Source organism: Myotis myotis, unplaced genomic scaffold (assembly GCF_014108235.1).
Source record: "Myotis myotis isolate mMyoMyo1 unplaced genomic scaffold, mMyoMyo1.p scaffold_m19_p_68, whole genome shotgun sequence".
Lineage (NCBI taxonomy): Eukaryota > Metazoa > Chordata > Mammalia > Chiroptera > Vespertilionidae > Myotis > Myotis myotis.
In genome coordinates this window covers 94,325-106,335 of record NW_023416377.1, presented here as the reverse complement: position 1 = coordinate 106,335, position 12,011 = coordinate 94,325, and the positions used below count along the sequence as shown (strand labels likewise).

The 12,011-nt window shown below is 44.2% G+C and overlaps 1 protein-coding gene across 6 annotated transcripts in view; it reads left to right on the top strand.

The window, feature by feature from the left end:
- Window positions 1–6,211, top strand: part of LOC118659681 (FERM domain-containing protein 4A) — a 98,479-nt gene extending 92,268 nt beyond the window's left edge. For all 6 annotated transcript variants that reach the window (XM_036315931.1, XM_036315935.1, XM_036315933.1 and 3 more), the window contains one exon: window positions 3,033–6,211. Coding sequence is in view for 5 of the 6 variants with exons in the window: in XM_036315935.1 (XP_036171828.1) it covers window positions 3,033–3,135 (103 nt within the window). In the remaining variant the exon portion in view is untranslated. The remainder of the gene's footprint in view (window positions 1–3,032) is intronic.
- Window positions 6,212–12,011: the final 5,800 nt, after the last annotated feature.

Here is a 12,011-nt window from a genome sequence, read left to right as displayed (position 1 = left end):
ACAGAAACCGCCAGTAGCCAGAGAGATGGTACTGCGGACTGGCCAAGAGAAAGCGTTAGGTGTGCACCAGCAGCAGCTCCCAAAGTAAAACTGCAGCCTGAACCAGTGTGAACTGCGGACTAACCAAGGGCTAGTGATTGGTGCTCTGTTAGAGCTTCGTGTCAGTCCAGACTAACCCATTAGGCCTATATTGGGAAGCCAATTAGACCGATAATTCAACGCAAAGAGAGCTGAACTCAGGACCCAGAGGAACTTACCCACGGCCCTCGCAAATGGGGTAAAAGAGAACTCAAAAGGTTCACGGGACCAGAGCCTGTGTTTCTCGTCCTTGAAGCTGTGAGATACCTCCTTTGGGTTCCACCACTCCCATCAGACTGTTAAAAAAAAAACACCAAAATTCAACTGAGTAAATTTTTGAGATCTTTTTGGCTTTATTCATTTAAGTCACAACCCAATTCTTGAGGAATCAAAAACTGTACTTGTCCTCCAAATCTAGTCTTTACAAGAGTAGAAATGCAGCACTCAAAGCAATTCAGAGCCCACCTATCCTTGTTACCAATCCCCAAACCTCCCCTATTCATCTCAAAAGGCTGACAGATACTGTAAAAGATGTGGATTCAGAAAACACTTTTTCCAGTGCCTTTGAGATATAAATGTTCTACTTGGTCTTCTCCAGGAGTTCTCATCTGGGCTGTTCCTTTCAAATGTAAACTTAAGGGAAGTAATTCTTATCAGAAGGGGAAAAAAAAAGATGGGGAAGGCTACTTGGAATTTAGGCAAATAAAAAAATCTTAAGTGTCTTCTCCACAAATATTAATGAAAAGTTTTAACCTTACTTTATTACAACTTCCAGAAATATGGCTTGGATCCAACTCTTCTTTGATAAACTAGTGAGGTATGGCTCATGACTTGGGGCAAAGGAGGAGCCAGGACTTGCTAGTTCTCTTTCCATCTGCATGTCCACTTCCTGCTCCTGTAACTGCATTCTTAGGAGGAAACTGACATCTTCATGGTGTGAAAGCTGCTTGGCCTTGCAGCTTTCAGCCTGTGAACCAGTGACTGTGGCTGGAGGACTCTTCATTGGGCCACCTGAGTCACTTACTCACCCCAGGGTGAGGGTATGGGGTGACACCCGCTGGAGAGCGCCACCAGGACCATATAAAGGTACAGAGGGACTCCACCGGGGCGCCAGCCTCCTCACTCACCCCAAGGAACAGCCAATGTCCACTATGGGGTCCAACCACCTTTTGCCACAAAAAGTTTCTCAATTCGCAGGCACAATGGCACAAGTCTGTTTTGTCAGGGCAAAGAGGAATTTTGCAGGGAGGCTATAATGGAGTCAGGCATGGACCATGCAAATGCTCCATTTCTTTAGTTAAGATATCCATGGCTAGGACCTAATTAAGAGATTTTGTTACTTTGCTTCTGAAGCCACATTTCAACAGCATTAACCGGGGTTCCTGGCACAAGACTCTCATTAAGACAGTATACCCACAGTATACTTATAGATGCCTTGGGATTTCCCAGCTTTCATGGTTTTTTTAAAAAAGACAGATGAGAAACATTTACAAAATCCAGAATGTCTTCATCTATTTGTTCCTAGAGAAGTCAGCAAATCAAACAGAAAAGTGACGATGACTGATCATTCTCAATCATAAACTGGTTCTTGAGGCCATGTTTAAGATGCTCTTTAAACTTGCTTTTCTTTGAACCACATTGGATTGGGGGCTCTTCCTGTCACCCATCCCAACCCTAACCCTAGCACTAGGTACGGGGAAATCAGCAGCAGAGGAGAGAATCTTCTAACATTTATGGAAAGTCCGATGGTGTTTCTAAAGAGATATTCCAACTCCCTCACTGGCATATGCTCCTGGGAGGTCAAACTTGAAAATCCACCCTTAACAAGACACAGACCTACTAACTCACAGTCACAGCCCAATGTCCTTCACAGGAACATTCTTTCCAAAACTGAAGGCTGTGGTCAAAGGCCTAGAGGCTTCATCCCTTCAGGATTCAGCACAAATGAAATCACACTATGAGTAAAAAGCAAAAAACACAAAAATGAGCACAGAAGACACTCCAGGCTACATCACAGCTGTGGGACAGAGCACCAGGTTAGCCACGCCAACATCTGGGACTGCGGCCCAGAAGGCAGGGCCTACGGGCAAACTCCAGCTCATTCCCACCTTCACCCAGATGATGTCTGACCTTTATCTTACCCTGAAAGAGCTAGTTTAGGGTCACTAGAGAGGGGCTCTTTTTCCTGAACATGATCCCTAGTGGTGATTACCGGCTTCAACATACGTAGACGTAGCTCTGTGATCGCTTCTTGATATGTAAAAATTCATTCTACTCAACCTACATAGTGCTGCCTACCTGAAAGACTTTTTAAAAGTCTCTTGTTTTCTATATACTTTCTTAGATATTTTCAATATACCTTTTTTCTAATCACAAAACATGTTATTTGAAATAGTAAGCATGGTTCAACATTTTTAAAAACTCAGTTTAAAATATGACTCCAGTTTCACTATGGGGAAATCTAACATTTTAAATGCTCTCCTAGGACAATAAAATCTGGTTAGCCCTTGGGGCCCAGGGAGGACTACCCAACACAGCTGTTCTGTGGGAAAGGAAACCTGAGAAACCCAGCCGCAGGGGCTCTCGCCTTGCTGCACAGGGGGATCACGTGGGGTCTCTGAAAGCCCCCATACCTAGCACACCCAGTGCACCGCAGACCAATTAAACCAGCACCTCTGGGGTGAAGCCCAGAACTGAGGTTTTTGAGATTTCCCGGGCGACTCCAGCATGTAGGCCAACTGCATAAGTAAGCGTTAGCTCCACTATCCTCCTTCACAGATGTCGAGTGTTAGGTCCCCTTTATGTCTACTCAGCACTGCATCAGGCCTAGCTCTTTGTGGACAGGGCAGACTACTGCTCAGTATGAAACCCTACAAAATCAGCATGCGCTTGTGAAGGCAGGCTGGTAAACGCCACTCCCCACTCACCGTCTGCTCTCTTTGGATTCCCTGCAGGAGCTACAGTGACAGCTGTTTCCTGGATTCCCCCCTGTATCCAGAACTAGCTGACGTCCAGTGGTACGGCCAGGAGAAAGCCAAGCCGGGGACCCTCGTGTGAACCAGCCGGCCTCAATCTGACCGCCTCAACGCCATTCTGAGATCACCTCACTGCCTCTCATTTGCCTTACCCAGACACACCGTCACCCTGCACCAGCTTTGGCCCTCAGCACTTTTTCCTCCTGTCTCCGCATCCCCTCACAACTCAAAAACCTGACTGAGGAGACATTATGGAAGGTTCCGGTCCCACTGTGTGTCCCCTGGCTCTCTTGCCTACAGAGAGCCAGGCACCTGTCCTTAATGGTACCTTGATGGCTTCCCCCTGCCATGACAGCCCCCAGGCCAGGAACCATCAGGGAAGCTGGCTGGCCTCGAATTCCTGTGGACAAGTGTTACAGAGGACAGGGAAGGAGATACTGCCGGTGGCCCAGAAAGTCTGCTAAGCTGTGCCCAGCCTGCCGCCAGGAGGCACCAGCCAGGCACTTCAGGAACAGGCCGCCTGGTGGGAAGGTTCTTAACACCTGAAATATTCCTTGGGCAGTGGCTCTTGGGGGAGCGGGGAGGAATGAAACAGGACGCTCAACACATCAGAGATGTATCAGAGGATCACAATCAGTTCTATGCTGCCAAAGATTTAAAAAATTAAAACACAAAAATGAGAGGGGCCAAGAGGAAGACATTCTTTGTGTAACAAAATCTCTTTCAAATTCTAAACTGCTACAACACCCAAGTCCAAGTCAACCATTTGTAAACTGTTTCCCCTCTTTATGCCTCTCCCTAACGTCCACCTTCTCTCTCTGGAGAGCCTGGAAATCTCAGTGATGTGATGCGAAAGTCGGATCTCCGTGAGTCTGGACGCTGAGGACAGACCTGTGGGGAGCAGCGGAGTGTGCTATCAGCCCTGGTCGGTGCCCAAGCCCAGGACACAGCTGCTTTCCTTTTGGGATTTGTAGGAAACATAAGGTGATGATGCCAAAAGAGGTTCTCTCTCATTAAAACAACCAGTAAAATGATCCTGGTTTTTTTTTGTTTTGTTTTGTTTTGCACAAGGTGTTTCATTATATTTTTTACGGGAAACCAAGGGAAAAGCACATTGCAATTCATTCAAGTGTTTAACTGTTGTGGCTCATTTTATGTTTGTTAGCACTTGTGTGGCAAAGAGCTCAGCTCCAACTTCAGTTACCAATGTGTCTCTTATTCAAAAACCCAACTATGTCCTTAGGTAGAAAGATTTTACTCATGTGTCTACTAAGGCAGAGCAGGGTTGAAAAAAATATCAGCTCCCAAGGGGCCCACATGCCTACAACAGCGTCAGCCACCTGATGTAGCACATTTGCCTGCAGGCACCAAAAGAAGGAAGAAGAGCAAAAAACGTTGTGGTGTGGGAGCTGCACGTTTACATGTGCTTTGAGCTATGCTTAAAACACAACTGGAAAGCCATCAATCTTCAAAGGCCTCAAAACTACTTTTATAATAATAACAAGTGCACACTCTTAGTTGGGTATTCAAAATGGCACAAACACGGTCTCCACAGAGGTGGTATGCTGTGCTTATTGGCACAAGTGGGGGGGGGCGGGGGGATATTTTTTCCTCACTTGTAATGACTTACCGGAAAGGCATTGGGGCAGCCAGAGACAGGAGCCAGGGTGGGAGTAGTTTTGTGGGAGAACAGGACTGAAGTTGGCTTTAGCAAAAAAGAAAAATCTTTGTTCTTTATGTATATGTAATCCAAGAATAACAATAGACTCCACCAGACCAGGAGGGTATGGATGGACATGAAACAAAATAACCTGGTGCACCCTCTGCTGCAGTGGGCAAAGCATGTGGATTCACAGCCGCTGGGCCATCCGGATGATTCAGGGCCTGGTCTGCGAGGCCCTGTGCACAGCTAGGTTGGTGATAGCAGCTACCGGAAGGGATTACTATTCACAGAACACTTTAGGGGTAAACCCTGTAGGATACATAAAACTGGTTATAATGTTGAAATGATTCTGGGGATTGATGGGGGGGTATATTTTCGTTGCCCTTATTCTGATGGTCAAAGCTACAAAGAGCAGATTTTTTCCCTCCCCACTTGGAAACATTATACATCAGGCCATTTTTCTTTCTCCCAAAACTGATTCGTGAATAATCAAACTGGACTATGTACAACAGGAGCAGTCAGTCAAAAGGGAAATAGAAAAGGTGACAAGGTTCTATAACATGTACAGTAATGGAGCATCAAGTCTGAAGTCAATCGGGTCAAGCTTTTAGCCCAGTTGGGTTACAGGGAATGAGAGATGAAAATTCTTTCTAAACACCTGGGTTCTGCATTCTGGGGGCAGAAAGAAATGGAGCAGGAGAGGGATTGTAATTCAGACCAACATCACAATAGTCTGGTAGTAAAGACAGAGATTAAGTAAAACAGGTTTTACTGTTTAGCTGCGTTCAGTTACTACGAAGTGTACATAAAGTATTAGTCCTTTGAGACTGACATGATTAATGAATGATCAATGTGGTGGGAAACAATGGAGTTACTGTACACAAGCACTTGCAAGCTCTTTATAGATCCCTATTTCTTTAAAACAAAAGATGGACCATAAAGCCTGGTCTGATATAAAGCCCCATTGGATACTGTGGACATGTATAAGAAACTACCTGTTTAGCCAGAAGACTGGTGAAAACACCTATATCAGACTGTTGCTAGCCAGGTGAATTTTTTATTTTATTATATGGAGGTGACTGTTGGAGAAGTTAAAATTCCAATCTGTTTTCATTCAGTATTAGTTTAGTTCTAAACATAGCAAACCCGATCCAGGTGCTATCAGATGACCAGTTACTGCTTAGTTAACTAGGTGTAAAGTTTTTCATACACAATGTCAATAGTTTATTACAAGTTGTGTAAAATGGACTCTAGTTTAATAATGGGGGAGAAAAGGATTAGGTTGCTCCTGAAACTGACTGTAGAGCATGTAAAACGATTTTACTGGATTCTGTTCAACTGTAATCAATGAAAAAGATGTATGTTGTAGACAAAGTTGCAGAATTAAAAAGAAATCTGCTTTTAATTTATTCTTTTTGTATTAAGAATTTGTATAGTACCTTTACATTTTGCAAAACAGTGTGGTTGACACTTATTAAAGCATTTTCAAAATGAAGAGATCTCAGTTGCTGCTTGGCGATCTGTTTGTTTCTAGATGACAAATGCTTAAGATGCTCTGGAAATCTGTAACTCCGGTGCTGGTGTCCTCACCAGGCTCATTTTTAAAAGTCAACTTGCAGACGCTATTCTTTTTATTAAATTTTTTAAATTTTATTTTTAAGTACAGTTTGCATTCACCATTATTTTGTATTAGTTTCAGTTATACAGCACAGCAGTTAGACAATCATATATACTTTACAAGTGTTTCCCCGATATTCCCAGTACCCACCTGGCACCATATGTAGTTATTACAATATTGTTGACTATATCCCCGATGCTGTACTTCATATCCGCATGACTGTTTTGTAACTACCAATCTGTACTTAATCTCTTCTCCTTTTTCACCTAGCCCCTCAACGGTCCTCCCCTCTGGCATCCATCAGTCTTCTCTCTGTATCTGTGTGTCTGTTTCTATTTTGTCTATTCATTTATTTTGTTCTTTAGATTCCACATATAAGTGAAATGATATGGTATTTGTCTTTGACTTATTTTACTTAGTGTAATACCCTCTAGGTCCATCCATTCTCTCATCAGATCTCATTCTTTTTTATGGCAGAGTACTATTTCATTGTTTGTATGTACCACAGCTTCTTTTTTACCCACTCATCTATTGTACAGATGCTATTTTGTCTTGTTAGATGTTGTAGACAAGCTCAGTTCACTTACTAGAGGCTAATTCTTATTCTATTTTTATTTTCCTTTTGTTACTTAGAGATGATATATTCCCAATTATGTATTGTCCCTTCATAAGAGGATATGAGATTAGAGATCAGACTTTGTCATGATGCTAGGTTAGTGTTTGTATCACTGTTCATTATAAAGAGTGACCCATGTGCAGCATGTGCTAGGCCTGGGCACTGTCCCCACAGAGCAGCCCTGGTCCTACAGCAGCACTGTAGGACCCTGGGCTCTGGAGGTCAGCCCTTGTCAGTCACCAGTGGTCCCTGGTTCCGTGTGGGATGCATAGGGCCAATCAGGGAGACAGGCAGGATGTTCAGGCTTTTTACCACCACTGCTGTTCACTGCTGTGCTCACACCACAGCGCAAACTGTCCCTACCCTCTGGGTCATATCACCAAAGTAATAGCCTACTGGGCCTGCAGGTCCAAAGAGCTCCATGTTCAAGGGCATAAAGGTAACTGGCTGACTTCAGAAAGGAATTTGCTGCTATTGAATCCCTGCCCCCTAGTCCAAGCCAACATGCATCCCTTCTTTAGCAGGAAACTAGAATCTGGCGGCCAAGAACATCCCTGGATGGAAAGTCCTCCCCAGATGGAAAACCCTTGCTGAAGCATTTGCCACCACAGCAAACCCTGCCAAAAATGAGAGCAGTCACCCTGGCCGGTTTCTCAGTGGTTAGAGCTTCAGCCCACAGACCAAAGGGTCATGGGTTCAATTCCTGGTCAAGGGCACGTACCTCGGTCGCAGGTTCAACCCCCAGCCCCAGTCAGGGTGCGAGCAGGAGGCAACCACTCGATGTGTCTCTCTCATGTGGATGTTTCTCTCCCTCTCGCCTCTCCTTTCTACTCTCTAAAAATCAATGGAAAAAATATCCTCACTCTATGGATGAGGATTTAAAAAGAGATAGAGAGCAATCCACTGAAAATGCAAAACATGCCTGGAAGTGAGCCCACTAAGACAGCATTTTATACTTCCTAAAGCTTTCCTCAGGAAAGCAACCAGGGCCCCTGTAGCTCAAGATAATCTACACTAATTGCAAATAAACAGGGATCTTCCACAAGTCTTGTGCATGTAAACACACCACAGCTCAGGAAATAAATCTCATAGCCACTCATTAATTTCTATCACACAAAAGCACCTTGCACATGGGAAGGTGGGACTTTTTCATTTCTTCTTCACTCCTTCCTACCTTTCACCACACACACACACACACACACACACACACACACACACACTCCCTCCTTACACAGTGCCAACAAGGCAATTTGGTTATTAGAAAATACAAAAGAAACACCAAACTCCAGTGAAAGTATTAGAAATAGCCAGACCTTTCGTTCCTCTCTTCCTCAAAACCAGTTTAAGAAAAAACAAACTCAGACATAAAATTCTCTTTAAAAAGAGCGGTGTCAGAAAACCACAGATGAGGGCTAGCAAGCAGGCATCAGGCCCCAGTTGAAGTCATTCATTGCATTTAAGAGACCTATATTATATTTGGGGGTGGAGGGAGGAGGAAAGAAAAAGTAAATTGTAGAAAGTGATAAGAAATAAGGGATAGTGGAAGATTTAGCCTCTCACGAAGAGGAAAATGTTTTCAAGTCAGGTAAGAAAAGCTGCTGGCAGGTGTGGAGGTGGAAAGAGACCTTGGGCTTGCTCCATATTCAACCTGGTGTGAGAAAAGATAGGAGAGGCCTCCCTCCCAGTGAGAGGGTCAGTAGATAGCAGGGTACGGTCAGCATGCAGCAGAGTAACAAAGATTAGAATATAAAATAGCCCAAGAGGAAATGAAGATGGAGGATGTCCTCCAGGCATCACTTAGGGCCCAGCTGCCACTGGACACTCAGTGGCTGTGAATTCCCTCCTGGCACTTACTAGCTAGGGACTGGGAGGAGACCGATGGAATGGCACAGGCTTAGGTTCTTCTGTGTGGCATGGCAGGAGGACAAAAGGGTAAGTGAGTAGAAGGTCCTGGTGAGAGGGTGACTGAAATGATGACAATGGCTTCTAGAAGGACTAGAGAGAAAGTGCAACCAGGAATCAAGCAGAAAACAGAGGAATAAATAGGATGCCTTGAAGAGGCCCAGGAACAGAAGAATGAAGGAGCAAGGGTCCTTCGTGACCAGGAGGAGGTAAATACTCATTTTCCCATAACCTTCCCATCCCCATGTGAGTGAACCACGCAATCTGATAATCATCACATGGAAAAGTTCCTATGTCAGGCTGATGGGGTTAGTGAATGTCACCTGAGCTTGGGGTTGCTGGACACGCACCTGGGTCTCATTCCCTGTGTGCAGGAGCTGCAATTCTGGCTGCCTGTTGTATCGGGGGACCAAACCCGCACCAATTGACAGAGATTTGATAAAAACAATTGCTTAACCAGATAGCGAAGAGGTGACCGAGCAAAAGGGGGATGCTGAGACCTCACAGAGATGATGAGCACAGGAAGCAGCGACCGTCCTTAGGGATGGGAAACAAAGGCAAGGGATGGTTAGAAGAGAGAAGCTGGTAGGTGCAGCCTGTGGAGCTGGGAGTCAGACCTGAGGCGTGGATGCTGCTCTGCTGGCACCTGTGCCCTGGCACCTTGGCGGGACCCCTCAGAGCCGGGCTCAAACCTCCAAAGTGGGGGCACCAGCTGACAGAGCTCTGACCTCTGAGTTGCACGATAAAGTCATACAGGCTGTGCCATCACTGTCAGGGATGAGAAGCTAACCAGAGGAGCAAATCCCTTCTTCCTTCCCTAGTTCCTGTCTGTCATGTGCTTACTGTTGGTGGGACCACCTAACGAAAAGCCAGCCAGAAAGGAAATGTGTGGCCTGCAGAGTCTCGTGGTCACCAAGCAGAGCATGGGAGGCACAGGAGAGCCCGGAGAGATCAGCTGCACCACCAGCACCTGCGGCCCAACTGACTGGCCTTCACCTCTGAACCTTGGCTGGTGAACCAACTAGCAATCCCAAGTCCCTAGTCAAACTAACAGCTCTAAATCAAGGAGACATCTTTACAATCTACTGCTGAAGGACAAGCCAATGGGTATTGAATGAGTGAATGAATGAATGAATGAATGAATGAGTGAATGAGTTTACACCAGACCATGTAAAACACTGATCATAAAATCCTCCCAGAGGATTCAGCCATCGGTAGCAAATGCAAAGTCTGTTTCCATCACAAAATCAAACTCTTGGTTAATTCCATTCACATTACTCCTATTAGCTCTCCCAGACTTGCTACTGTTACAAGAGAAGGTTTTTTCTTACTTCTCTCCAATGTTCTCCTCAAACAAAATATTTTAAAATCTATTTTCCTAATAATTCTTTCAAGTATTTTTTTTCACTTAGCAAGTTTGAAATTATTTAATTTTCAAGGTCATGCATCCTATTTGTGTGTCTGTTGTTAAACACAGGCACTGTCTGGTGCCTTATTCTTAAGCACTGTCCCCAGCCTACATGAGTCATCCAGAATGCCATCTGATGATGTTCCCGGGGCATTAGACAATATTACTGTTACCATGGATGCAGTCACCAGGCCCTGAGGATTTAACTGGATGCTGTTTATTGAAACTGAACTTCATTGAATCCTCTCCCATTCCATTCTGGTCTTCACATTCTAATATATTACTCATTCTTCTCACCAAACTTACTCTACCTTTTAAACTATTGACTATTCATAATCTCTGCTCCCCTGATTTTTGACGTGCCTTTTCCCTCCTGCTATCCTTCTAATAAAGGAGAACACTCCCTCTGGTCATTTTTTTCCACCTTATGTGATTAAAAGGTTTGTAAATGTTCATATTTTTGCAATTACATGTCATTTTCTTCTTAATTTCTTTTTTACTCTTCTCCAAAAGTTGTTGCTATTCCTTTTGATTACTTGGGAGAAATAATTAGCCTCCTCTTCTACTTTTGTGACCTATATATTTATTTTACAGTTATAGTTACAGTTACAGTTATAGTTATATAGTTATATTTATAGTAGAGCTGCTTGGTTTTTGCTCAAATTTCTTTTCAATCCACCCACCTTTTAGGAAATAAATTATTTGGGTTTTTTGTTAGGTATTTTGAGCTTTTCTGAAGTATATACTTTTCTACACAGTGTCCTCTCCTTCCGAGAGTAGCTTTCCATAGGGAAGCCTATTAAAATAAAGAATAATAGGGGCCCCAGATGAGCTCTTCCTAAGTCTCTCCTCCACCAGGAATGTCTCTGTGAGCACCGAGGTCCCGCTCCCTTCTTGCTTTTCTCTTTCCAAAGCAAATCTATCCCTGCTCTGGAGGGCATCCACTGCTGCTTCTTTGAGGGGTCTTGCTCCATTCAGTCTCCCTTCTCCTCTAACTTCACACTTTTTCTTTCTCCTTTGATTCTTCCCCTTTAACATATAAATATACTCATTTTTTTCATCTTAAAATAAAAAAAAAAATCCTAACAATGTATTTCTCTCTGACTACGACCACATCTCTCTTCTCAGCCAAATGTTTGGGAAGAGAAGCCTTCAGTTGCTGCCTTCACTTTCTCACGCCCCATTCACTTCTTCATTCACTGCCTGCCATCCTGCAGGCGCACATCCCCAAGCACCCAGTTGCCATCGCCAAAGGCATTTGTAGCTTTCCTGACCTCCTGACAACATTTAACTACGTTTAGGAAATAATGTATGGAGTGCCAGAAATGAAAGGCAGATGTGATCCCCAATCTCATGTGGCTTAACATATTAGGCATTCCTGGTAATACTCAAGTTTCTTTGCTTCCACTGCTCACCTTTGCAGGCTTTACTTATATGCTACTTAAATCTCCCTATTCTCCAAGTCTTCTTCTCTCCTCCTCCTCCTCCTCCTCCTCCTCCTCCTCCTCCTCCTCCTTCTTCTTCTTCATAGCTTCTCAAAGCAATCACCCATGGCTTTAATTACTTTATATACAGGGTGGGCCAAAAGTAGGTTTACATTTCTGAGTACATGAAATACAGAGTTTATTCTTGTATTGTTATTTAGTAACTAGAGGCCCGGTGCACAAATTCGTGCATCACTGGGGTCCCTCAGCCTGGTCTGTGGGATCGGGCTGAAACCGGCTCTCTGACATCCCCTAAGGGGTCCTGGA